The following is a 27,148-nucleotide window of genomic DNA, read 5'->3' on the forward strand; positions in this document are numbered from 1 at the left end:
CACCTTTGCCCCCAAGTTTCTCGTACAGCCGACCAAATGCAGCAGTCTTAGCCTCATACATAATATTATATTTTAAATAAAATAATGAATAAATTCTAATATATGTGTACAATCACATTTTATGTGGCATACTTTGTTTTTAGTTTGTCCCAAAAGAATTAAAAATTTTATATTTAAAAATAATTTAATTTTAAACGTGTCATTTTATATTTAATGATATAACCTTAAGTTTAAAAAAAGTTCTCTTCTTTTTTTAAAATTTCATGTTTTGGTTAAACAGCGCCACATGAATTGGAGAGAGAGTATTACAAGTTTTTTAAAAGGATGTTTATTATACTCAAATACTCTAATTTAATATTTTTTGGTTGAGATTATTTTAATTAATACAACCAATCAATGGAACATTAGTGTTGCCTTTGTCGGTCTTTAGTTCACAAAATTTACCCAACTGTTCAACACTAAAATCATCTCGTGGGAAGGTGGGTACAGTCGTACAAATTTGAACACATTTAAACAGTCAAATAATTGACGAAAGATGCAATAAGCCTGACACTTCACGTTCTGTAGGGTTTACTGAGCTAAAAAAAAGGCACAATTCAATTTCAGGATATGGCCGAATCTGAGCCGATCGGAGCTCCGATAGCCGTCGCCGGAGATACGATGCTCGCTACTGTTAATAATACTCCGATTCCGGTGACTATCGAGGTAAGCACTTCAGCGACGATCGGCTCGGAGAAGCGGAAGCGAGGGCGACCGCCACGTGGACAAGCAGGGAAGCCTCCGCCGCCGAAGATTCAGCGAGTGGAGGAGGATGAAGAAGAAGATGTTTGCTTTATATGTTTCGATGGTGGTTCACTCGTGTTATGCGATCGCAAGTGAGTTAATCGTGTTGTTTGTTCCTTTTTTTGTGTGCTCAAATTAGGTTTTCATTTTGCCTTCATTTTCCAATTTGAGCAAAATTGAAATAGAGGATTTGTATAGCTGATCTTAATTAGTTTCTTATTGAGGCGCAGTTGATTGATTTTCCAATGACTTTAAGTTATTTTTTGTAATATCAGTGAATTTTAGGTTACTTTTCAGGCTACCTACCATTTTTATCAGATTATCAATTAATGCTGATTGACAGATTTACTTGTAATTATCTAATAAGTGATGACCTAATTGTGTAAATATTTTTTTGCACTGTGAACTTAAAACTCTTTTCCAATGAATTTAGGTTATATACATGGGCACTGGGCAGGGTAAAGAATCAGTGAACTTTAACCTGCGATAGCAGGTTACTTTGCAGATTATTTACCGTTTTATCAGATTATCAATTAATGTTGATCAATAGATTTACGTGTAATTACCTAATAAGTAGCCTGATTGTGCAAAAATTTTACACCGTCAGTGTATAGAACTTAAACTCGTTTCCAACTTCTAGCTTTTTCGTACATACTGGATGCTAGTGTACTATAATTTCTGATAAAAGTGATTTACTCCCTCCGTTATTAGTACTTCATAAATGGTAATTTATATATCCTTATCTTTTCCAAAATGTATTCTTAATGGTTAGGGGTTGTCCGAAGGCATACCATCCAGCTTGTATTAAGCGGGACGAGGCATTTTTCAGCTCTAACGCTAAATGGTTCTGTGGTACGTTTCCCCTTCTTCATGAACTCAAAAGAACCTACTATTTACTTTATGCTGCTGGTTATTAGCTTTTTTCCTATTTTGGCTTTTAGTTTATTCACGGGAGTTTTCGTCAACAGAGCGGAATGAATACAGAGAATTCATATAGCTGTCCCTACTAGTTTGGGATTGAATTCTAGCTGTTTCTGTTGCGGGATTTTCGCTTCAATAGAGCAGAACAGATTTGGAGACTTCATGCAATCAACTCCAACTAGTTTAGGATTGAGATGCAGTTGTTGTTGTTTATAGGATTTTCTCCCAACGTTATCTTAGACCGCATTTCTGAATTGTATCTTAGATTGGCATTTATTAGGTTAGTCCATGCTAATCTGCCTTCTCATTCAAGGTCAGGAATTTGCAGACCCAAGATATAACATGAAAAGAAAAATTAGAAAGTGGACACCAATTTGGAGTGGCATATGATTGGTAGATATTGAACTAGTAATAAACAGAGGGAATAGTAAATAGTTGACTGGATTGCATGAAGACTTATGATCTTGCATGACAGTAATTCATGTTGTTATGTTTATGCTCATAAAAAGAAAAAATCTGGAATAGGCCTTGTATAGATGTTGCAGCCAGTCTTAACTATTAGGTAACCCACTTCATCACCTGGTGCTTCAGTTTGATTCTTGTGCACAATAATTTGTAATCCAGCTTTTTTAAATAGGAAAAAAGTATGTTAATTTGAACCTCAAAATATCGTTCATTTTTCTATATGATGCATGAGATCAACTTTTTGTTCCTGTTCAATATTGTCCTACCAAAATCATGGACTATAAGCTTTTTAATTTAAAAAAGAGAGGATTCATGAGCTGGAAGTCTTCAAGTTTTTGTAGTTGCTTGAAGTTATCTATGCCATTATTTCTATTCTGTTACTGATCACATTACCAGCTCTAGAAGGTTTGCGTGTTATAACATCACGAGAATTTCTGTCTTCAGGTTGGCATATTTGTAGTGTGTGTCAAAAGGCTTCCCACTATTTGTGCTATACTTGTACATATTCATTGTGCAAGGGATGTATAAAAAATGCTGATTACTTCTGCGTTCGACGAAACAAAGGCTTTTGCTCAATGTGCATGCGAACTATCATGCTGATTGAGAATAAAGACCAAGGAAACAACGGAACGGTAAATCATATGCCCCATAATCTTGACAGATTTTTGATTTTGCTTGTAATAATTTCATTGCGATTCCACATATTTTGAGTAAGTTACTTCCAAGCATGGTTAGTCCGTCGGTTTATGAAAAGGAAAGAACAGTTGTAGTCTTTGGGAACTGGATCTGGTTATCAGTTTAAATTACTAATTTTGCTCTCTTTTATTTTTCTTGTCATGTCTTGCATAAAGAAAGAAATCATTTAATTTGATTCTTTATGTAAAGTTTTGTTACTATTCTTTATTTCAGCAAACAAACAAAAAAAATGTTAGGCTTGGTTTTGACATTGGATGTGATTTAAATTTCTATAATACCAAAAACCTGTTCAGGTTCAAGTAGATTTTGATGACAAAGGCAGCTGGGAGTATCTATTCAAGTTGTATTGGGTATACTTGAAAGAAAAGCTATCACTAACACTAAGTGAACTTACTCAAGCTAAAAATCCCTGGAAGGAATCAGATAGGATACATGGGGAACTGAAATACAGTCATGATGTTACAAATGGTAAGATATTAATTGTACTAGCAACTTTATTAAAAGTTTACTCACCATGACCTAATTAGAACCTTTGTTGTGCTTATCCAGTTAAAGAACAGGGATCTACCATGGCTCAGTGCCAAATGAAGGAGAAACAAGAGGCACATGGAACTAATAGATTGGAGAAGCTAGGAAATCGAGCTACGGTTGATCAGGCAGTTAAAGAACAAGGATCTATAATGGCTCAGTGCGAAATGAGTGAGAAAACAGACACTCATGGGACTAATATATTGGAGAAACTAGGAGATCGAGCTACTGTTGATCAGGCTGTGGATGGGTCTGGATCTGAAACTTCAATTGCAAGTCTCTCAACAGCAAACTCAGCATCCACTAACATCAGTGAAACGGATGAAGTGTGGCATTACCGTGACCCTACTGGTAAAACGCAAGGATTATTTTCAATGATACAGTTGAGGAAATGGAGTAAATTGGGGCTTTTCCCACTTGATATGAGGATATGGACAAATGATGAGTATGATGACTCAGTACTATTGACTGATGCACTAAATGGGCTGCTCCATAAAGCCCCTCCGGTTCATGGAAAGACATCAAGCCGGTCTCAGGAGCTTGGAGCTGCCTCTGCTGACAGAAATGTTTCTGAACGGTGTGGACGTTCTACTGGAACAGGGAGAGAATGCAGAGAAATGGAGGTACCTTGCCACCGTGCAAGTAAAGACTTAAATGGCAATGCTGAGAATGCGAGGATAGATGGGTTGTCTGCTCCATTTCCAAAATTTTTGGACTTGATGAATGGAAGTAATCCTTATTCAGACAAACTCCAACTGTGTAACCGAGTCCCTTCGTCCCGTCATGGGGAGGTGCATGTAGCTCTTCCAAGTAAGGAAAGAGGTCATGAAAATGTGGAGCTTCACTCTGCCAGAGGTCAAGCAATTCAGGATTCCTGTGGAAGCACAATGTGCCAGATTACTGGGAGTTACAACCGTAAAGCCCAATCTAACAACCAGAGTTATGTAGGACAGTCTTCTGGACAGAATTGGGGGTCATCAACCAGTTGTAGAAGTTCAATTAACTTGGACAGTGGTTTTGCTTCAGGGACCAATTCAAAAGAGTCATTTGAGCAGAAAGGTAACGTGAATCTTTCAGATCGACCAAGTCCTACTGCAAATACAAGCTATGACGATATTGAAGCTCAGGCTGCTGAAAAGCTGCTTTCTTTGAGTTCAGGTGTTCCTCTTCGTGCTTCAGATATACATGATTGGTCTACTTCTACTCCTAAGTCCTATGTTGAAGCTAAAGCTGGACGGGCAGCTGAAAACAAAGCATCTGCTCCTTCTAAGCTGTCTGTGCAGGATTCAGGCCCTAGCTGGAGCAGTGGTTCTAGTCTAGCTGATGAACGTGATGGAAATACTCCAACTGCAGAACCATCTGCTGAAGAATGGGATTCCGGTCTTGTTTCCGTTTCTTCGCTGAAGCCAGCTGAAGCAGTGAATGATCATGTTGCCACGCCCACTCCTGTCGCAGATCAACTTAATTATACCTCCCCATCTCTCCAGGTGTCAAACTTATCCAATTGGCAGGCAGCTGTTAATGAGCCTATTGAGTTCAGCACTTTGGCTGAAGAGTCGGTATCAGATCTATTGGCTGAAGTTGATGCAATGGAATCTCAAACTCAAAGCGGTATGGGTTCGCCTACTTCAGCAATGAGGTTTAGTGAGCAGATGATACCAGGTTACAAAAACTTTATTCTAGCTCTGTTTGAGGACCTGAGTCCCACGCCTGATCCTGCAAAAAGTGATGGCTTGAGCTCAAATGGAGATATAAAGTTGCCTTGTCAATCACCTGTGACAGATGAGCTAGTTGGGGCATCTCAAGCTGATGCCTTTGACCCTTTAAAGAGGTCTGATGGGAATTCATCTAATGAGCAGCGAAACAGAAACTAAGTAGGCTAATGTCTCAAGCTTTTGACCCTTTAAAAGAGGTCGGTCAACAAGCTGTGAGGGAGAAACTAAGTCAGCTGATGTTTACTTTACCCAAGAGGAAGCTGGGTCCAATAGGCTGCACCTTGTATGAGTCAAAAATGCTAAATTTCTCAGCATTCGTAGGAGTATAGAATTGGAAGCTATGAGCACAGACTGTGGGACAGTTCAGGGATACATGATTTGGGGCTGATCAGTTTGGGGATTTTCAAATGTTGGTTGGGGTACCAGCATGGAAGCTGCACAAGAAGTTCATAATTTTTGTTGTACTTTACCAGGAATCAAGTGTGGGATAGCCCAGAATTGGGCTCTTCAAAGAGGGGACTCGGGATTTGTAGGATTGGTTATTGTGGAGCAGGCAACCGCTGACTGGTAGTGGAGATACTCTCAGCCTACTCTGCGAAGGACAGTGATTTTGTAAATTTTATTAGTTGCAAGGAGGACGCTTCATTGTAACAGGTTAAACTGTATTTAACTGAAAAATTATCAGCTAAGAAAATGGCAAAATGCGATTTTTCCCCTTAGAATCATTATGTTAACTTCGTTGAAATGAGGTGCAGAAAAATCTGTATACATTGTAATAGGTTAATTCTGACCCAGAAGAGGTATCTCTATATGCGCAAACTGCAGTACTGAAGTTGTACTCATGCATTTATATGTGCATAGATTACTTATATGAGTTTGCTTGTCCGAAGACTGAACAAAGGAGGAGGGTGGAGGTTGTGGTAAGTCAGACAACGGGTGTAAAACTAATCAATTTATGATGAATTTTCACTATACAAAATTAGAATTCAGATGTGTTAACCTAGGCACTTGTTGCATTGGAATGGCCAAGGGGTTTCATTGGGAATATGAGCAAGAAAGGCGCAGTTGACGTTGTTACTACATTTAGAAGTACTAACATATTATGAGAGAATTATCAATCAAATTAAAATTTTAGGCGCTCTTACAATATATTTTTGTCATTAATTTAAAAATGTTATGCAAGTCAAATTAACTTTATCAACTTTCATATTCCATCACACTAGTATATAAAATGAAGTGAAGGAATTACATGAAACCAATTTTTTTTCTTTTTATCTTAGTAGTGGCATCCCAAAACTATTGTCTGAGTAATCTGCATTTTTTTTTTTAAAAAAAGTTCTCCATTTTTTCCACTTTTATTGCTACGTAGGACCAAACTTAATACAAACGTAAGATGACCAATATTTTGAACCGTTGTGCAGCTCATGTCCTAATCCGATAAAATGACTTTATGTTTTGGTAAATTTAAAATAATTTCATATGTTATAAATAGAATTCTATTTAAGGTGAATGTCTATATTTTAGAGAGATTTTAGGGTAAGTTACTTGGTGGCTAAGTTACTTTTTTCCTATAAATAGAGGGGTTCTATTCCATTGTAATTGATCACAAAGCAATAAGAATTCTGTCTATACTGTTCTCTGCAATACTCTTCTTTTCTTTTATTGTTTCATAACATGTTATCAGCACGAGACTCTTGTAGAGGAGCTTAGTAATTGTACAACTGTCACTTAGTTGTCATTAGGTGTTAGTGTTAACTCTAGTTAAGTTAATTAACTAGCATAGATGGATTATTAGAAGTTGCATATAATGTACAGTATTTTTAGACATTTAGTTAGTTTTGAACAGTAATAACAGAAAACCTTCTGCCGCAATTCTCTCTCTACGCTTCTTCATTGCATATCTCTTCTACTTCAAATTCTCCAGATCTGTGAGAATTAACATGGTATCAGAGCATTAATCGTGTGAATCTAGGGGTTTTCATTGGCAATTCAGCTGAAAATCGAGAGATTTATCGAAATTCGTTTGCAAATCTGTGCCCTAATTTTTCAATGGCAGGAGATACAGTCGAAGAACGAGAGGTTGAAGAACACTCGACCAGGCAGGAATCGACTGTGATTGATCACAATCATCCTTTATACTTGCATCCTTCTGATGGACCGAATTCGTTATCGCTGGGTTTCCAATCAATTGGAATGGAAAACTACACAATTTGGAGCCAAGCTATGGAAGTTTCGTTGCTAACACGAAACAAACTGGGATTTGTGGATGGTTCGATCACCAGAGAGACTTTTGGAACTAGGTTTAACCAGTTGTGGGATCGTTGCAATGCGATTGTCAAATCGTGGCTGATGCACAATGTAAGTCGTGATTTACTAAGTGGCGTTCTGTTTCGCTCAGTGCTCGAGCAATTTGGGAAGATCTTCGTGAGAGGTTTGATAAAGTGAATTCCTCACGAATGTATTATCTTCATAAAGAAATTTTTACCCTAACTCAGGGAACATCATCAGTATCGGCGTATTATTCAAAGTTGAAGGATTTATGGGATGAATATGACTCAATTATCCCATCTCCTCCTTGTGACTGTGAAAAATCAAAAAAATATCTTGCACATCTACAATATCAACGTCTTTGGCAGTTTTTGATGGGCTTAAATGATGGTTACAGTCAAGCTCGAAGTCAAATATTAATGAAGAATAAAGCACCTTCTGTGAATCAGGCATATGCCATGATTTTGCAAGATGAAAGCCAGAGAATTGTTGCTGGCAGTCACACTGTTCCTATTGAATCTATGGAACCAACAACCTTGTTTACTTCAAGGAATAACACTCAGAAGCAGAGAAGAAACTATAATGTCGAACGTGATTTCTGTCACATGAAGGGCCATACTAGAGAAGGTTGCTACAAGCTTATGAAATGTGACTATTGTAACATGAAAGGCCATCTCAAGGAGAATTGCTATAAGATCGTAGGTTATCCGGCTGATTTTAAGTCAAAGAAGAAAGGGGCTTTCGTCAGTGGTCATTTGGCTAAGACAGAAGTACAGTCAACACAACAACCAACAATGCCACAACCTCCAGTATTTACACCTGATCAGTATAATCAGATTTTGCAAATGTTGAACAGCAACAGGTCATCCTTCTCCGGCTCTAGTGTTAACATGGCAGGTACTTCTTGTTCTATTCCTACAAAGGAATCTAGTTGGATAGTGGATACTGGTGCTACTAATCACATGATTAGCAATAACCAGTTGTTGTTAAATGGTATTGAAATAGGAAGTTCAGGACAGGTTCAAATGCCAACTGGAGAGACTGCTAGAATTACTCATGTTGGGGATTGTGAGATGCCTGGAGGTGAACTGCTTAAGGATGTATTGTGTGTGCCTAATTTTAAATTCAATCTTTTTTCAGTTTCGAAAGTGACAAAGGATTTGAATTGTTGTGCAGCATTTTATCCAGACTTCTTTGTATTTCAGGAGCTCTTCAATGGGAGGTTGAAGGCGATTGGTAGAGAACATGATGGGCTATATGTTTTGAAGACAAGGTCCAGGAATGATTTTCATACTCATAGCAAATCTATGGCAGTGCAAAATGTTACAGACTCAGAGATTTGGCATAAACGACTAGGCCATGTTCCTATGGCTGTTCTAAGGAAGATTTCCTTTTTTCAGCACAAGCTTAATTTCACTTTGAACAATTGTGATGTCTGTCCACTAGCTAGACAAACTAGGATTGCTTTTCCTACACATACTAGCAGATCTACTGAATCTTTTCAATTGTTACATATGGATGTCCGGGGTCCTTACAACATCGCTACTTATGATGGTATGCAATATTTTCTTACTATTGTAGATAACTGTTCTAAGTGGACTTAGACTTTTATGATGAGAGTAAAATCAGATGTTTCTTGCCTGTTAAAATCATTCATTGTCATGGTTCTGAATCAGTCTGGAAAGCATATCAAAGTAGTCAGGTCTGATAATGGTGCAGAATTTTTTAACTCTACTTGTTGAGATCTGTTCAACACCTATGGGATTATACACCAAAGGTCATGTCCATACACTCCTCAGCAAAATGGAGTGGTCGAACGAAAGCACAGACATATCCTTGAGACAGCTAGGGCCATCAAGTTCCAGGGAGGTTTGCCCTCGAGATTTTGGGGCCGTTGTATTGAAGCGGCAGTGTATATCATTAATAGAGTTCCTTTGTCTGTCTTAAACAACAAATATGCCTTTGAGGTTCTATATAGTCGTACACCATCTCTATCGCAGTTGAGAGTAATAGGATGCTTAGGTTATGCCTCTACTCTACCCAAGAAGGATAAATTCAGTCCCAGGGGCATTAAGTCAGTCCTACTTGGTTATGGTATTTTTCAAAAGGGCTATAAACTCTATGATCTTGAGACACACAAGGTATTCATTAGCAGAGATGTTGTCTTCAATGAGTCCATTTTTCCATTCAAGACTACACAAGGCAATGTTGAGATGTCATTCCCTGAGGCAGTTGACACTTACTCATTATCTACAGATAATCCCCCTATCAATGTTCCTCTTGATCCAGTTCCTCCAACTTCACATATTCAGCCTAGTCAGCTGTCCACAGAAGCCACAGAACCTCTTCATTCCTCTAATATTGAGGCAACACTTCCTGATACAGTTTCTACTTCCCATTTATCTTCACAAGATATTGCACCACCTACAGAACTTCGCAAATCTACCAGAACTTCCAAACCTCCCATATGGATGAAGGACTTTGTCATTTCTGCCAAGTCTCAGACTGCCCAGACTAGTTCTCATCCTATTTCTACTGTCATTTCTTATGATTCCCTTTCCCCTGCTTATCAGAGTTTTCTCACTAGATTTTCAGCAGAAGTGGAACCCGCGACTTATGCTCATGCAGCTAAGGATCCTCGCTGGGTTGAAGCTATGCAACTTGAAATCAAGGCTTTGGAGGATAACAATACCTGGAAAGTGGTTCCTTTACCAGAGGGCAAAAAGGCCATCGGCTGCAAATGGGTATATAAAATCAAATACAAGGCTACTGGGGAGGTTGAAAGGTTCAAGGCTCGATTAGTAGCTAAAGGCTACAGCCAGCAGGAGGGTCTTGATTACCAAGAGACATTCTCACCTGTTGTTAAAATGGTGACTGTACGAGCTGTTATTTCTATAGCTGCTGTCAAGCAGTGGACTATCCATCAGATGGATGTCTCAATGCTTTCTTGCAAGGGGATCTTCACGAGGAGGTATATATGAGCTTGCCACAAGGATTCAAGTCATCTGCTAGGCAGCACACTGCTTGTCGACTTCTTAAATCTCTATATGGACTTAAACAGGCTTCCCGACAATGGAATTTGAAACTTACCACTGCCTTGCTCTCTTTTGGATTCACTCAGAGCCATTTAGATTACTCTCTTTTTACCAGAAGGTCATGTGGGAAGACCATTGTGATTTTAGTCTATGTCGATGATCTCCTCATCACAGGTGATGATTTGAGTTTGATTAGAGAAACCAAAGACAAGCTGCAGCAGAGTTTCAAAATCAAAGATCTAGGGGAACTCAAGTACTTTCTTGGCATTGAATTTGCTCGGAGTAAAGAGGGTATTCTTATGCACCAAAGGAAATATGCCTTAGAGCTCATCTCTGATATGGGATTAGCTGGAGCTAAATGTGCGGGTGCTCCTTTAGAACTGAGTCACAAGCTCACGTCGTCTGCATTTGACACACATGTTGGTGATACTTCTGATGCCTTGTTAGAAGATCCCAGTGTATATCAACGCTTGTTGGGTAGGCTTTTGTACCTCACCATTACTAGGCCGGACATTGCCTATGCTGTACAGAACCTTAGTCAATTCATGCATTCTCCAAAGGTTTCGCATATGGGGGCTGCTGTTCGTTTGGTTCGCTATATCAAATCTTCACCTGGCATGGGTATTCTTATGTCTTCTGCTGCCTCGACTTCCTTAACAGCCTTTTGTGATGCTGATTGGGCTTCATGCCCTGATACGCGGCGATCTGTCACGGGCTATATGATTAAATTTGGTGCATCACCTATTTCTTGGAAATCCAAGAAGCAAACTACGATCTCTAGAAGCTCCGCTGAGGCAGAGTATCGCAGTCTTGCTGCCACTGTTGCTGAGCTTGTGTGGCTCGCAGGTCTTTTTCGTGAATTGGATATGGATATTCAGTTGCCTATTTCTCTTCATTGTGATAGTAAGTCCGCTATTCAGATTGCCGCTAATCCGGTATTTCATGAGCGCACTAAGCACATTGACATTGATTGTCATTTCATTCGTGAGAAGGTGCTTCAAGGCCTGGTCCAGGTTCAGTATCTCCCATCCTCTGAGCAACAGGCTGACATTCTGACCAAGGCTCTCACTATTCTTCAGCATCGTTATCTTGTGTCCAAGCTAGGGATGAAGAACATATTCATCACCCCTAGCTTGAGGGGGGGTGTAGAGGAGCTTAGTAATTGTACAGCTGTCACGTGTTGTCATTAGGTGTTAGTGTTAACTCTAGTTAAGTTAATTAACTAGAATAGATGGATTATTAGAAGTTGCATATAATGTACAGTATTTTTAGACATTTAGTTAGTTTTGAACAGTAATAACAGAAAACCTTCTGCCGCAATTCTCTCTCTATGCTTCTTCATTGCATATCTCTTCTACTTCAAATTCTCCAGATCTGTGAGAATTAACAACTCTAACCAATTGAGTAGAAGCTTTGGGATTGAGCATAATGATTGTCAATTGTTCCATGAACTTCCTTCATGATTAAACCCTGGATTTAAGGTAAGTGTTTTACTTTATTTTTCTTTTTTAAATTCTTGACATTCTATAATTTGATTTTAAATACAAGCAAAGATGATAAATTTTGATTGTAACTCTAATGGAGTTTGAAAGAAATTATAACCACCCAAAGTGGTAAAATTTCTATGCCTTGCCATGATCAAATTCATGTATGATTGTGGGCAAAGAATTGGAAACCCGTCCGATTGAATTTGCTACATTCTCATTCCCTTAAGAGAATGTGATAGCAGTATGTGATAAATCTGAAAGAAGATAAATTATTACTATGAATGTATCAATGGATGTGGAGGTGGCAATAGACGAACTATAATCGCCATCATTGTGGTAATGAGAATAATAAGTATTCTCAAAATAATCCTTCACTCTGTGAAAGTAATGTTTATCATCGATTTGACATGAGATTTTGTAAATCACATATAGATGATTATGGTCCATTCATGATGTGAATGTGACAACATGTGATTTATGAATACATATTCATTCTTGGAAGAATATGAACATGCTGGTGGTAGTGAATATACCACACTCACCTCTAGAAGGAGGTTTGAGATGAAATAAGAAAATAATTTCATTATTATGGCATGAATGGTCATTGATCACGTACATATTGTGATTATGCCAAAATATTATGGCAATGTGATTATTACAAGGCAAAAGTAATAGAAACAACATATCTTGCCTATAATGATTTTGACCATGACCATAATGGTATAACTTTCTCCTTGAAAGAGATATTCACCATATGTATGTTGATAAATATGTGGTAGTACAACATTAATTGAAAGCTCTGAAAGAGCCAATTATACTACTTTGGAGAAATAAAATTGATTATCAATAAGGTATGGTGTCGTAGTAAGTCTCGAAGAAACTTATTGAGACTGAGAAATCAGACCAGGAGGATCTTAGAGGGGATGTCAATGACCTAATTTGCACCGCACCAGCAAAGATGGTGGCCGAGAAGTTTACACCGCCCACAAAGGGGCCTTTGAGCACAAATATGCTGATTACTGATACGCCAAAGGATCAATTGCCACAGAAGGAAGGTCCATGGCCTGCTCTACCTAGCTACAATGAGAAGATCAAAACACCACTATCCGGTGTATCGGCAGTGGAGGGAGTGAAAGATGTAAGCAAGGATACAATAGCACTTAGTTCAGAAAATCAAAATGGGAACCTAGTAGCAGAGTTGAATAAGGCGCAAAAAAGACTGGACCTAGGGCATGATCCACCAACCAAGATGCCCTGGGTGAACTTGTTTGAAGGAAACAAATATGCTTCCAAAGGTATGAATATGAGCTACGTCGCCCCTACTATACGTGATGGTGTTAAAATCGTAGAATTAGAAAAAGAAGAAGTGGAAGAGGAAACTGAAAATGGCGCAAGGCAATTGTCTTCTATGTGGTTGGGGACTCCCCTACAATTGGGGTTGTAGAGAGGTTCATAGCAAGTCAATGGGGAATTGCTGCAAAGCCAAGAGTCTACTACCATAACGATGGCTATTTCCTTATCTGATTCCACAGTATAGAGGAGAAGGACAAGGCGTTATACGCATCCCCCAACACTATAAATAACAGGCCGGTAATAACAAGGGCATGGACAGCGATTTCAACTTCTAGGATGAAGTACTGAATACTTTGCCAATATGGTTAAGATTTCCAAACTTACCTCTGAATTGCTGGGGGACGACATCCCTGAGTCGAATAGCAAGTAGTTTGGGAGTACCCCTGTACGCTGATGACTGTACTACTAGAGTGGATAGAATTTTTTATGCTCGTGTGTTAATTGAGATTGACATCACAAAAAAACTCTCTGAAAAGATCGATGTGAAGGATCCAAATGGTAGATGTTTTGAGCAGGTAGTGACCTATGATTGGCGCCCTGAATATTGTAATGTTTGCCTACAATTGGGACACTCTTGCCAAGAAAAGGAGAAACAAGAACATGTCAAAGAGCAACCAAAGCAAGTGAGAAAGAATGCCCCTAAGCAGAGACATGAATGGCACGCAAAAGGGGGAACACAGATAGCAAAGGCACAAAGCAATCCTGAGACAACTAAGATGGCTGAGATACCAACAATAGAGAAAGAACCGACAAAAGAAAATACAATAGAAAAGGAAGAAGGGTGGACAGAAGTGAGGGGGAAATCAGCAGGCAAGTCTCCGGTGAGCTATCAAAATGAAGGCATGCAGACCAAAAATGGTTTTGACCCTCTAGCAACAGGTGATCCTTTGTAATTTGCTATAACCAAACAGGGGATGGAAGCAGGGAAATGTAGCACAAGTAGAGGAGGGGAGACACAACACCTATTCATTCCAAGATGAAGTTAGTCACATGGAATGTAAGGGGGTTGAATAAGCTGTACAAGCAGAAGGAGATGAAGGAGTTTATAAAGGAAAATATTATAGCAATAATAGCTATAGTAGAACATAGAGTGACAGAATTAGTCGCAAAAAAGATCAAAAATAAAATAGCTCCACAGTGGAACTGGTGCAACAACTATGGAACAGGAGATAAAGGAAGAATCTGGCTACTGTGGGATCCTCACAAGGTCAGTTTCACAGTAGAAGTTACTCATGTACAACTCATTCATGGCCAGGTTTGCATATTGGATAGCAAGATGAGATTTAACTTCACAGCTATCTATGGTCTGCATACAATTGGTGATAGGAGAAGTCTATGGCATGAACTAAGGCAAATTCAAAATGATCAAGCAGGACCATGGCTAGCAATGAGAGACTTTAATGCAGTGTTGAATATAGAGGATAGAATAAATGGCAACCATATACAGGAATTTGAGGTTAAAGATTTTAAAGACTTTATGAATGATTGTCATATGGTAGAGTTGAGAAGACATATAGACCATTTAGATTTTTCAATGTCATAGCAGAACATGAAGAATTTCAGCAAAAAGTAATAGAAGGGTGGACCAGCATGGATAAAGAGGTGAATATGCAGAGAGTATGGGAAAAACTGAAAAGAGTGAAACACAGACTGAAACAACTCAACAATACTCACTACAGGAATTGATGAGAAAATCAAAAACAGTAGACGACAACTATGGTCAGTCCAGGAGGAGTTGAGAATCATGGGGATATCTGAGAAATTAAAAAAAGAGAAATCAATTAGAGAGCAACTAGAGAAGTGGATCCTTATTGAAGAAAGTATAACAAAGCAGAAATCTAGAAACCAATGGCTGCAATTGGGGGATGCAAATACATCCTACTTCTTTGCCTCTATATATGAAGAATAGACTATCCCCAAAATAAAATCACAAATTTGATGGATGATAATGGTGTACTGCTGCAGAGTGAAAAGGCAATTCAAGAAGAGATCATTGGGTTTTATAAACGACTACTGGGCTCGGCAACTGACTCCATACCTGCAATAAACCCCATTGAAATGAAAAATGGACCTTGTTTGAACAGAGAGATGCAGCTGAAATTGATAGCACCAATGTCAAGAATGGAAGTGATGAATGCTCTGAAAGATATAGATGACCAGAAAGCGCCAGGCTGTGATGGTTTCAATGCTTTTTTCTTCAAGAAAGCATGGAACATTATAGGGAATGAGGACGAGGTAACTGATGCTGTCCTGTCCTTCTTCAATACAAAGACCATGCATTTGCCTATCAATTGCGCTACAATTACACTAATACCAAAAGTTAAGAACCTCTCCACTATCAAACAATTTAGGCCCATATCATGCTGTACAATTTTGTATAAACTGATATCCAAAATTCTTACAAAGAGACTACAAGGAGTAATGGATACTATAATAAACCAAAGCCAATAAGCTTTTGTTCTTGAAAGAATTATATCAGACAACATTATTATTAGCCATGAATTGGTCAGGGGTTATGGAAGGAAAGGAGTGTCCCCACGATGTATGATCAAAGTAGACATGCAAAAGGCTTATGACTCCTTGAAATGGCCCTACTTGGAAGAAATCCTACATGGTCTGAACTTCCCAAAGTTGTTTATAGAATGGATCATGATATGTATTACAAGTGTCTCTTATTCAGTTATCATTAATGGGACACCAAGCTCCCCATTTCAAGCCAAGAAGGGACTGAGGCAGGGGGATCCATTCCTCATTGTTATTGCCATGGAGTACCTCAATAGAAAACTCAAGACACTACAAAATAAACCAGATTTTAATTTTCATCCTAAATGCTCAAAGCTGCAGCTTATTCAACTATGTTTTGTAGATAATTTACTTCTCTTTTGCAGGGGAGATGAAATCTCAGTTCAGTTGCTCATGTACTGTTTTAATGAATTCTCACAATGCTCAGGATTGACAGCAAACAGAGACAAAAGCTCCATTTATTTTGGAGGGGTAAGCAGAGAGGTGCAAGAGGAAATTCTAACAACACGGGGGTTTACAAAAGGGGAGTTACCTATTGGGTACTTGGAGGTCCCTCTGAGCTTCAAAAGACTATCCCTAGTACAATGCCAGCCACTTATAGAGAAGATGTTGGGAAGGATAACTTCATGGACAACAAAATACTTGTCCTATGCAGGAAGACTCCAACTGATCAAGAGTGTACTATTTTCAATCCAAGTGTTTTGGTCCCAAATCTTTGTGCTACCTAAGAAAGTTGTGAAGCTGATAGAGGCAACATGTAGAAGCTTTCTCTGGACTGGCACAACAGAGATATCAAAGAGAGCATTGTTGGCTTGGGGAAAGGTCTGTTGGCCCAGAACAACAGGGTTTTTAATGTAATACACATTGAAACTTGGAACAAGGCAGCAATAATTGAACTTCTGTGGAACCTATGTACCAAAAAAGATAAACTGTGGGTAAGGTGGGTCCATATATACTACGGGAAGGGGAAGAACATCTGGGAGGTCCAAGTAAAGCAAGCATCCTGGGTACTACTCAAAATTCTTAAAGCCAAGGCATACCTAGAAAGGGCAAGAATGGAGGTTACAGAGTTGATGAACCAACACTTCTTCTCTATTAAAACGATGTACCATAAGATGAGAGGGGAGTTTCCAAAGGTGCCATGGAGGAGACTAACTTGCAACAACTATGCTGTTCCTAGGTGGAGTTTTATAATGAATTTGGCGATCCAAGGGAAGTTGCACATGAAAGATAAGGTAGCAGGATGGGGCAAAGCAATAAACAAAAAATGTGAGCTGGGCAATGAGGAAAATGAAACCATTCCACACTTATTTTTCGAATGTAGGATGTCAAAAGAAATCTGGGGGAGACTACTGAAATGAAAGGGATTCCAAAGGTCGATATTGAAGAGGGATGAGGAGATTGAATGGACAGTCCGAGGAATAAATGGAAAGAAAGCCATTGCGGAGGTCTACAGAATGACTCTCGCAGGGTGTGTCTACTATATATGGATTGAGAGAAATACAAGATTGTTCCAGGACAAGAAGAAGACTGTTGATGGGATCCTTCGGCTGATAATACAAGACATATTTTATCGAGGAAACAAGAAGTAAAAAGTAGCAAATAGATTAAAAGAATTGGATTCATATCCATAGGCAGCAAAGTAGAAGATAGATAGATAGGAAGTACCTAGCAGTTGGGGCACTATGCTCAGCTCGCGGTTGTAATTTGTCTGCTTTTGTAGTTTTGAAACTCTGTACATAACATTACTTGGTAAATTCTTTATTTACCAAAAAAAAGAAATTTATTGAGTTTCTAAAGTATTCGTGAAAGCGATTGGTTACATTGAGACTATAAATAAAGGAAAGATTTAATATCTTCCTTATAGCGGGGTAATATGTATGTGAAAAGTTACCCGCTTTATTCTCCAGTTTGTACTACACAAACAAAAGAATGCCCCAATAAAGTAGATGTCATGGTATTAACCTGAAGTTTATCAATATTGATAATTTATCCGGTTGGCATAATTGGTTTAGCCATGTTAATTTAAGTTTATTGTGCAAATATAAAAGAGAATTCACATGGGTAAATATTAAAGAACTAGAAAGTTCTTTATGAATTCTCTTATGTACGTTGCTTGTTCTCATTCATTAATAGACCAACTAAAATTGGGATTGAATCCCATGAATGCTAGAAATATCAAAGGTGAATTGGGGCCCATTCACCTGCCATGTATACCACATTAGATGCAACTATGAGAAGGTTACATGTGCGATTATTATTAACCCACAACCTGGCCGGTGTTTGCGTGGTAACTTGCTCAATAATTTAATTTCGAGCATAATTTCCAGATTTTCTATTCAAGACAGTTCATCTTGATAAGTTGGTTTACAACACAACCGGTTTATCAAAATGATTTATTGAGTGTCTCCACTTAGTAGCTAAACTATTACTTATGAGAATAAAGTTATCTATATCAGTTTGATATACGTTATATACGAAAGTATATTACATTCTCCCCTCACAAGTGGTTCAGGGTCAGGAACTAAATAATTTCATCTTATTATTATTATTATTTATTGATGTGCGGTGTATATTTTACTTAACACCATAACGCACAAATGTGGGTTTTCAAACTTAAGGAAGCAAGTTAGTTTTTCTAACATGAGGGGGAGACAAGAGAAACCGTTGAGAAAAGGTTACGTGGAATGAATTATCATTTGTACATCTAGATCCTCGAATAAGATAATATGAACTTGAAGTTCATAAAAAGATAATTCATCTGCAATATATTGCAAAGCATGCCAGACGCATTTGTTGACCCAAATAAAGTAACTATATTCTCACTGCAAATGCTCATATTAGAATAAGTCCTAGAAGGAACAAAGTCTATGGTAGCGTATAGACAAATCGGTTTCCAATAAAATTCTTGATAAAGAATATGAGCAAATGATCTAAATTTTAGATCATAGTAAGGAGCCAAGTGATCTAGAAGATCAAATGACATAATACTTCATAAAATCTCAGGAGAGGTTCAGGTGCTTGAAAATATAAATGAAGAGATCTCTATGTTATGTCTTTATGAAAAAATGTTGGAACCGATATAAAATGTTCGTCGACTACATCTATGATAACGCTAAATATTTATGAGGATCCTAAGTCTGGAGAAACAATTTAAGTAGAATTGGTTTCATATGGAAGACATGTAGTTTTGGACCTGCAGTTCAAACACTTGAAAGTATAAAGTTAATGATGTATGCAATTACTTTTATCTATCTTATATGTCTAGCATGACATGAAAACTTGATATGCATCTAAAGTCTATTTATATGGCTTATATGACTTAACTTATATGACAATCCTTGAAGGATTTAAATCACTTAAAGCATATACAATTCTTGGTCCTGAAGTACCATATCCTAAGTGTTATTTGCGCACATATGTATCTTGCTATAACTATAAGCATGATAATGTGATTGCGAGGATTTTCAAGGTACATATTCATTAGAGTTAATATGGCTATTTTTATTCATCAAATTTCTGCCGACGTCAACCTTCAAGAAGCTAGTGCACAAGATTGGAATGCGAAGGCTCAAGGATGTGAATTGATGCTCTCATCAGGGGGAGTTAATACGCGTTGTACTCTTTCCCTTATAATGTTTTGTCCCACTGGGTTTTCCTTGCAAGGTTTTTAACGAGGCAACCAAAAGGCGTATTGTTAGATATGTGTACTCTTTTTCCTTCACTAGAATTTTTTTCCACTGAGTTTTATTTTAGTTAAGGTTTTAACGAGACACATTATTTGTTGAATAGACATTCAAGGGGGAGTGTTATAAATATAATTCTATTTAAGGTGAATGTCTATATTTTAGAGAGATTTTAGGGTTTGTTACTTGATGGCTAAGTCACTTTTCCCCTATAAATAGAGGATAACTATTCTATTGTAATTGATCTCAAAGCAATAAAAATTCTCCCTCTCTTTCTTTGCAATATTTTTCTTTATTGTTTTATTTCACCATAAACATATTACTAACAGTTTTCTATTTTTAAGTTTTCAAAATTGAGTACTTTTTGTCTCAATCAAATATTTAACAAAAGCTACAATAGATACTGAAAACAAAACAAAGTAGTAAAAACTACACTTCAAAACTATAATAGATACAAAAAGTAGACCAAATATAACAAAAACTGCAACTCTAATCTTTCGTTAAATCTGATAATAAGTTGGTTAAATATTTTATGGAGACAAAAAATACTCCCTTTTGAAGAAATTTAATAGGCCAATCTCCAAAACCCTATTTTTGTTAGGAAATATATATTTTTAACTGTTCTCAGAATTATTATGAATAATTTTTTTTTTGTATAAATGTGTATTATATACATATAATATAATATATATTTTATATAGTTTTCGATTAATAAATACAATTAGTTTTGACCTACGGATATTTTTATTTCTTGTTCTAATCCTACTAGAAATATATAGTCACTATTCACTAACGTGTCGTTTACGTTGGCACTTGGCCATTTCCTCGCTTCCTTCCAAATTCAACAATATACAATATGACCGCCTAAACTAATGAAAGAAAATTGACAAATTAGGAAACAAAACAGTGAAACTTCAAATTGATCAAATCATCTTCGATCAAATTCAAAAAAATTCCACAATTTCACTAATCACTGACGAGCTTTGTTCGAAATCATGCCGCCTTCGATGTTGACGCCAACGCACAAGTATGCAGCCGGAGCTTTATTCGGGCTGAGCCTTCACCAGGCCCAGATCCATCAAACTTGTCCGTTGGGCTTTCCGTCCGACGATTCCTTATCGGAGGAACGTAGTAGCAGTGGCAGCAGTAGCGATTCCGTCTCCGACGACCCTCACCTTTGGGTCCACGAATCCTCCGCTCTCCTTCGGCCCATCTTCAAGTTACTAATTCCTTTTGCTTGCTAATTTTTATTAATCATTTCATTTCAATGTTTATTTGCCGGAAAATAAAATATGAAGATTTGATATGGATTTAAGTTGGAGTTTAAGTTCCACGCGCTGACATTGTAAAAATTATTTATACAATCAGGTCAAGGTAATTGAAAGTAGCTTTATTTAATAGCATTGATTGATAACCTAGAATAAAGGGTAAATAACTTATTATAACATGTTAAATTATTGTAGTATAATGACCTTTTTACACTATCACTGCAATTTAACATGTTATAATAGTTACTTACTATTTATTCTAGGTTACTGTGCAATGCTACTATTAAATAGATTTACCTTTAATAATCGGATGGATCAATATTATATGACGGTTTTGACTGGATAGAGAATTTAAAGGTTAATTGTGACTAATGTATAATTTTATTGGTGGAAGAAAGATTGAGAAGTCAGTTCCTTAAAGAAAATAACATGTAAAAGGGCAGCTTGGTGCACTAAGCTTCTGCTATGTGCAGGGTTCGGGAAGGGCTGGATCATATTGGATCTAATGTACACAGTCTTACCTTGCATTTTTAGAAGAGACTGTTTGCTTGAATTTGTGACCACTTGGCTACACGGTGGCAAATTTTATTGTTGCGCCAAGGCTCTCTTCAAAGTTTAAAATTTGAATAGCAGAATTATATTTTGTTTTTGAATGGTGTAAAAAATTTGGGGCGTCTTAAAAAGGAAAAAGTACCATATAAAATTGGGGCAAAAGGAGTATTTACTGCTGACTAACTAATGAAAGCATACCATACTTCGAATATGAAGCGTTTGATATATTCTTGGGGTCAATTTTTGCCACCTGCTCTTTTTTCGAAAATTTTAAGCCAGCAATCGACCACTAATGCTAGCACACAATGTCTTATTTGTAAATTACTAATTTGGGCTGCGTGTTGAATTATTTGTGAATAGATTTCTAGAGATTGACGAAAAGGCATGGTCAGGGCTAGAGGAAACTGCTGCGTCTACACCACCAAAGCATCATGTTGGAGCGGTTAGTTTTCTTGTCTCTTCAAGTTGTAGAAGAGTACTACAGTTATGTTCATGCCCAGGACAAGTTTCTACATTTATTAGAAAATGGCATTAAATTAAGGTCTGCTGTAGTTTTTAGAGAGAGAGATCTGTTAATTACCACTGTTGCTTATTCAAATGGAAAGGGAACCACATTGCTTTTTTATATCAGCAGCTGATACTAATTAGGTAGTTAAAGTTATTATCTTTATTGTTAATTTCTTGACGACCTGATTACTGATATTACATCAGTTTCTAAGGTTACTGTCTGAAGAAAGTAGTGATGATTCTTCAGAAGCAGCAGACATGGAACTTGCTTTGGCAAATGGGGTAGATGCTATGGCGTCAAGCATGGAGAGAACTTCTGGTAATGAGTCTGAGAAGGAGAAGAGGCGTGAATATAAGCATGAATGTCGGGAGAAGTTATCGATTGCTGATGTGAAGTCCACAACTGACGTGGAAAAAACGAATGTTGAAAATTACCAAGAGAAAAGCAAGAAACCATCTAGCATTGCTGGTGCTCATTTGGAGGCTGTTAGTGGCTCTGATGAAAAACCTGTCGAAGAGGTATCAATGCTTGGGTACTCTAGGAAAGTGACCATCCTCTATGAGCTTCTTTCAGCTTGTCTCGCACAAGTACCTGAAGATGGTAAGAAATCTACTCGAAGAAGGAACGGTTATGATGCTCGACATCGTGTGGCTTTACGGTTGCTAACGACTTGGCTTAATGTCAAATGGATCAAAATGGTACATTCATTTAAATGATGCATAAATTTCCATTATGTGCTTCGTTTCTTTCTATGCTATCTCTTCTAAAGTGACTGATATATTAATTGCATATCCTATTAGGAACATGCTAGATTTATAGCAGAAAGAATCTTTCTAGACTTTTTGTATATCACTCTGCAATAATGAAGTAGTTTGACTGCCTGCTCTCCTGAGGAAGAGATGTGGAGAGCATTCCATTAGCTGCCCAAATGTGGAGAACTCTAAGCAGTAATATGAGCTTGAGAAATTAAAATCATCATTGTGCTTTAAATTAAAAATCATCATCAAATTATACTCCTTAATTATTTATTTCTGATTATATCAAATAAAGAACAAATTTTAGAGGAAAGTTAAAATGTGAATGCTACATCATAAAATAAGTGAATGAATAAATCTTGCATTCCTTTTGTAAGCAAATGAAGATCCTTTTAGACACCTTCTTATATCTTTAAAATTAGTATTACATACTTTATTATAAGAAATTAGAGATAACAGGTAGGAGATGGATAATGATCAAGTCATTACAATAAAGGGAACATTTTTGCAATTTTTATGTGCTCTAATGCATGTATTGCTGCATGATTAAAGCATGTATTTTTAATACGAATCCAGAAGTTCTTATTTCATTATGCCATAGAATTCTTGAGGATTTTCTACTACCTTGATATGGCTATAAAAATAATTCCAAAATGGTGATGAGGTCCTTTTTTTAGCAAGATACTACAGACATACCATTTTATTTAAGTGTGATAATGCGATGGGGGGAATATGTGCATGGCTGGTTATATGTTTTTGTTTTCCTTTAAAAGGACGAGAGTCTGAATCTTATTGTGCTTTTGGTTCTTTACTTTGATGTGAACAATTTTTTTGAAGAGAATATTGATGCATTAGTGTAAAATACTTTCTTCTGATTTTAACAAGCAGTTCTTTTACATTAAATTAGGGTAACACCTATCTCATACGAGAGAACACGTTGAAGTGGTGTAGAATTTACACTTGTCCCAAGTTGCTATTATTTTAGGCATGAACTTCCATATACTTCACAGATATCAAAAGAATTTATGTGCTGCAGGAAGCCATTGAGACCATGGTTGCTTGTTCAGCGATGGCTTTGCTGAAAGAGGAAGAATCGAAGGAGGAAAGCCAATCTCCTGATAGTTCATGGGCTAAGTGGAAACGAGGAGGTATTATAGGTGCTGCTGCATTGACTGGTGGAACTTTAATGGCAATTACTGGTGGTATGACATCACAGTTTCACTTAATATTTAGCAGCTCCAGTTATAATCTAACGAACCTCCAAGGAAACAGAATTCTCTGGTCTTTCAGTTTGTTTGATTCATAGAGAGGTACTACTATGTTCAATGAACAACTGTCTTAGAGAACAAAATTTGTTTTATTATCAATCAGGTTTGGCTGCTCCAGCAATAGCTGCTGGCTTTGGTGCTTTAGCCCCTACATTGGGGACTCTTATTCCTGTGATTGGAGCAAGTGGGTTCGCTGCTGTTGCTACTGCTGCAGGAAGTGTTGCAGGATCTGTTGCAGTTGCGGCATCATTTGGAGGTTAACACATGTTTTGTAGGATATGTGTGTGTGTGTGGGTGTATAAGTTTTTAACATTCTTTGGTTGAATCTCCTTTTTATGGCACGATAATGGAGACAGATAATGCAAGGCTAACCCATAAAATTAAGACTGGCGTTGGAGTGTGAACATCTTTAAGTGGATTCTACGGTTATTTAATGTTGTACTGATACTTTTGATTACCCAGCTGCTGGAGCTGGACTTACAGGAACTAAAATGGCCAGGAGAATTGGAGATGTCGATGAATTTGAGTTCAAGGCTATAGGGGAAAACCACAACCAGGGGGTAAGTCAATGAGCTCTCTTTTTTCATACTTGATATTGTCTTCTTAGCATGTATTGTTCCACTGGGTACGTAGGCGTGCTGTTTTATTATTTCTTTCTATCCTTTCATCTTTATTCTCATAGTTACCACGAATTATATTTTCACTTATGGACCATAAGTGCTCCTTGTTATTTGTTCTTACTCTGCATATCATCCTCTCAGCGTCTGGCAGTTCAGATCTTGATCTCAGGTCTTGTTTTTGAGGAGGAAGATTTTATAAGACCTTGGGAAGGTCAATATGATAATTCTGAGAGGTAAAACGCCGTTCTTTATTTTTTTTTTCTCAGTTTATTTTTGTGTTGGTGAAATACTACCAAGTTAGCAATGAACTTTATTTAACATTTCTTACCTGTGTTTATAAGAACAACCCAATCATTTCCCATATCTTTAGTCCAAGGAGTATAATGCGAAAAGAATAAATTGTCCTTACATTTTGCAATTTTCTCAGGTATATATTGCAGTGGGAATCTAAGAATCTTATAGCTGTAAGCACTGCAATTCAGGACTGGCTGACGTCAAGTAAATAATTTTATACTTTGCTTTCAGGTGATGTAATGCACTGACCATATACAATTGTATTATTAGTGTGTGATGTAGACAACATGACTAAATTACAGGAATTGCATTGGAGTTGATGAAGCAAGGTGCTATGATGACTGTTCTACACACTCTTTTAACAGCATTGGCTTGGCCTGCAGCTTTACTTACTATTACTGATTTTATAGACAGCACATGGTCAATTGCCGTGGACAGGTTTCTGTTTATCTGCTTATTTTTCATTGCACGTTCTTTTCTGTTGTGGGATGTGGATCACGGAGGAGGAAGTTTTGGAGTTGTTTTCCTTTCATTTTCTCTGCAATCATAAGGTTCATCTGTAATAAGGGAAGGTGGTAAATTAATTGTAAGTATGAGAAAATCCAAAGAAAGAATCCAAACTGTTTTACCGTATTTGCATTTTAAGTTTTGTATCACTAGCATTTCTAGTCTCTGAAATTTCCTCCTTTCTTTCCCTTTTCCAATGGTGCTGATTATGCTCCAGAATCCTATTGCTTAAATCATCGAGCAGTTACACTATACCATTTTGTGTCGAAAGCGGAGTATCATATTTCTTTGATTGGAAAAAAAACTCTGAATTTGCATTTGCAGATCTGATAAAGCAGGAGTACTCCTGGCAGAAGTGTTGAAAAAAGGATTACAAGGGCACAGGTATACAAGCTTTAAATATAATTTGGAGAAAATTCCAATTGATTGTCCTGAAAGTTTGGGTTTACGTGTTAGACAATTCCATTATTGGTTGTCCATGAATGTTTCAGGCCTGTGACGCTCGTAGGATTTTCACTAGGGGCAAGAGTTATTTTTAAATGTCTCCAGATTCTGGCTGAGACTGAAAATAATTGTAAGTGTTCGTTTAATTTATTTTACTTTTTAGATTGATCATTTGCTTTCTTAGACAACAACTAATTTGAGCTGAGATGTAGTAATTTGATTTACTGATTGTTGAGTTGCTTCCTGTGATCCTGAAGTACTTTCTAAATTTTGGCAGCTGGACTAGTGGAAAGGGTTGTTCTTCTTGGGGCACCCATTGCAATTAAAGATATGAACTGGGAAGCAGCTAGAAAGGTTTTCATTGTCGTGCTTTTCTTGACTTTAACTACTTTTAATTAATAAATCTTGGGCCTCCTTCCCTCCCCTTTTTTTCCTTAATATTTTGTTTCCTTGCTAGTATATAGGGCTTCAACCTCATTAATATGAAGCTCTCTGTTCTTGTTTTGCAGGTGGTAGCTGGTAGATTTGTGAATGCTTATTCTACAAATGATTGGATGCTTGGAGTTGCCTTTCGTGCCAGGTATGCATTATTCGCTAGCATAGTACTGATGTTGATACTGCTGCAGCTGCAACATATTTCACCGGTTTACATGAATCCCCGTATCTGCTTTCATGTGAACTAGTGCAGCTGGAATATATTTGACGGTTTCAGGGATTCCCCTATATCTGCTTTCATGTTTGATTGTGTCGTTTCTGCTTCTCTTTATTGTGACTTCTGTAAACTCTTCTACAGTCTCCTTACTCAAGGCTTGGCTGGTATTCAACCAGTTGAGGTTCCTGGTGTTGAAAATGTAAGTTTTTATGTTCCCAATTTCTGTTTTCTATATTCCAGTTGTCTCCATTTAGTTGAAGTTCAATTTCTTTGGTGCCTCATTGCTTTTAACAGGTTGATGTAACTGAATTCATCGAGGGTCATTCATCGTACCTATGGGCAACCCAAGAGATTTTAGAACTACTTGAGCTGGATACTTATTATCCTGTTTTTGGTCAGCGTGCTGTAAAAACATAGATTTTACAGTTCTTATTTCTTAGTAGTATTTAGCATTCTTGCCACTCTTACTATGAGTGCATAGGTAAACCGCTTCAGCATGTGATTAAGATTCTGAAACATGAATCTGTAACTTTGTAAATTTGATGAAAAGCAGGCCGTCAGATTCTCACATCAACTACTCTGGTTATTAGCTGCTATTACAGTAGTATTTTCTAAAGCAAAGGGATAATCGTCAGTAATTGATACTATATTATAATTTTAATCTTGACGATATTCGACTAAATAAATCTATCAACAAGAAATAGAATCACAGCTAATGGTTACGTTACACTTGCATATGTTACAACTAAAATCTTTTGAATTTGCAAAAAATTCTTAATTTAGGGGTCAACTGTATGATATTAATAGTTGAATGTACATA

The 27,148-nt window shown here is 37.3% G+C and overlaps 3 protein-coding genes across 5 annotated transcripts; all 3 read left to right on the forward strand.

Moving 5' to 3' along the window:
- Positions 1-425: 425 nt before the first annotated feature.
- On the forward strand, positions 426-5,830 carry LOC109209156 (zinc finger CCCH domain-containing protein 44-like). Its single transcript, XM_019372361.1, has 5 exons — positions 426-875; positions 1,556-1,635; positions 2,614-2,801; positions 3,159-3,333; positions 3,415-5,830. The coding sequence occupies exons 1-5, from the start codon at positions 610-612 to the stop codon at positions 5,265-5,267; spliced, it is 2,562 nt and encodes an 853-aa protein (XP_019227906.1). The 5' UTR covers positions 426-609; the 3' UTR covers positions 5,268-5,830.
- On the forward strand, positions 5,536-10,357 carry LOC109209159. Its single transcript, XM_019372367.1, is given in 6 exon segments — positions 5,536-5,661; positions 5,888-6,028; positions 7,059-7,532; positions 7,604-8,797; positions 8,799-8,940; positions 9,120-10,357. Coding segments are annotated over 6 exon segments (3,315 nt in total).
- Positions 10,358-20,264: 9,907 nt separating this feature from the next.
- Positions 20,265-26,902, forward strand: LOC109209157 (transmembrane and coiled-coil domain-containing protein 4-like). 3 transcript variants are annotated; one of them, XM_019372363.1, is made up of 15 exons: positions 20,265-20,679; positions 21,641-21,722; positions 21,992-22,486; positions 23,580-23,745; positions 23,915-24,067; positions 24,274-24,371; positions 24,573-24,664; positions 24,859-24,929; positions 25,028-25,163; positions 25,557-25,616; positions 25,724-25,806; positions 25,954-26,030; positions 26,186-26,256; positions 26,470-26,527; positions 26,623-26,902. In XM_019372363.1, the coding sequence occupies exons 1-15, from the start codon at positions 20,456-20,458 to the stop codon at positions 26,743-26,745; spliced, it is 1,989 nt and encodes a 662-aa protein (XP_019227908.1). In that variant the 5' UTR covers positions 20,265-20,455; the 3' UTR covers positions 26,746-26,902. The 3 variants fall into 3 exon arrangements, with proteins under 3 accessions (XP_019227908.1, XP_019227909.1, XP_019227910.1); XM_019372364.1 differs by having other exon boundaries at positions 20,566-20,679; positions 22,035-22,486; XM_019372365.1 differs by having other exon boundaries at positions 20,663-20,679; positions 22,000-22,486.
- The last annotated feature ends 246 nt before the right edge of the window (positions 26,903-27,148 follow it).

Source organism: Nicotiana attenuata, unplaced genomic scaffold (assembly GCF_001879085.1).
Source record: "Nicotiana attenuata strain UT unplaced genomic scaffold, NIATTr2, whole genome shotgun sequence".
In the NCBI taxonomy this organism is placed as follows: Eukaryota; Viridiplantae; Streptophyta; class Magnoliopsida; order Solanales; family Solanaceae; genus Nicotiana; species Nicotiana attenuata.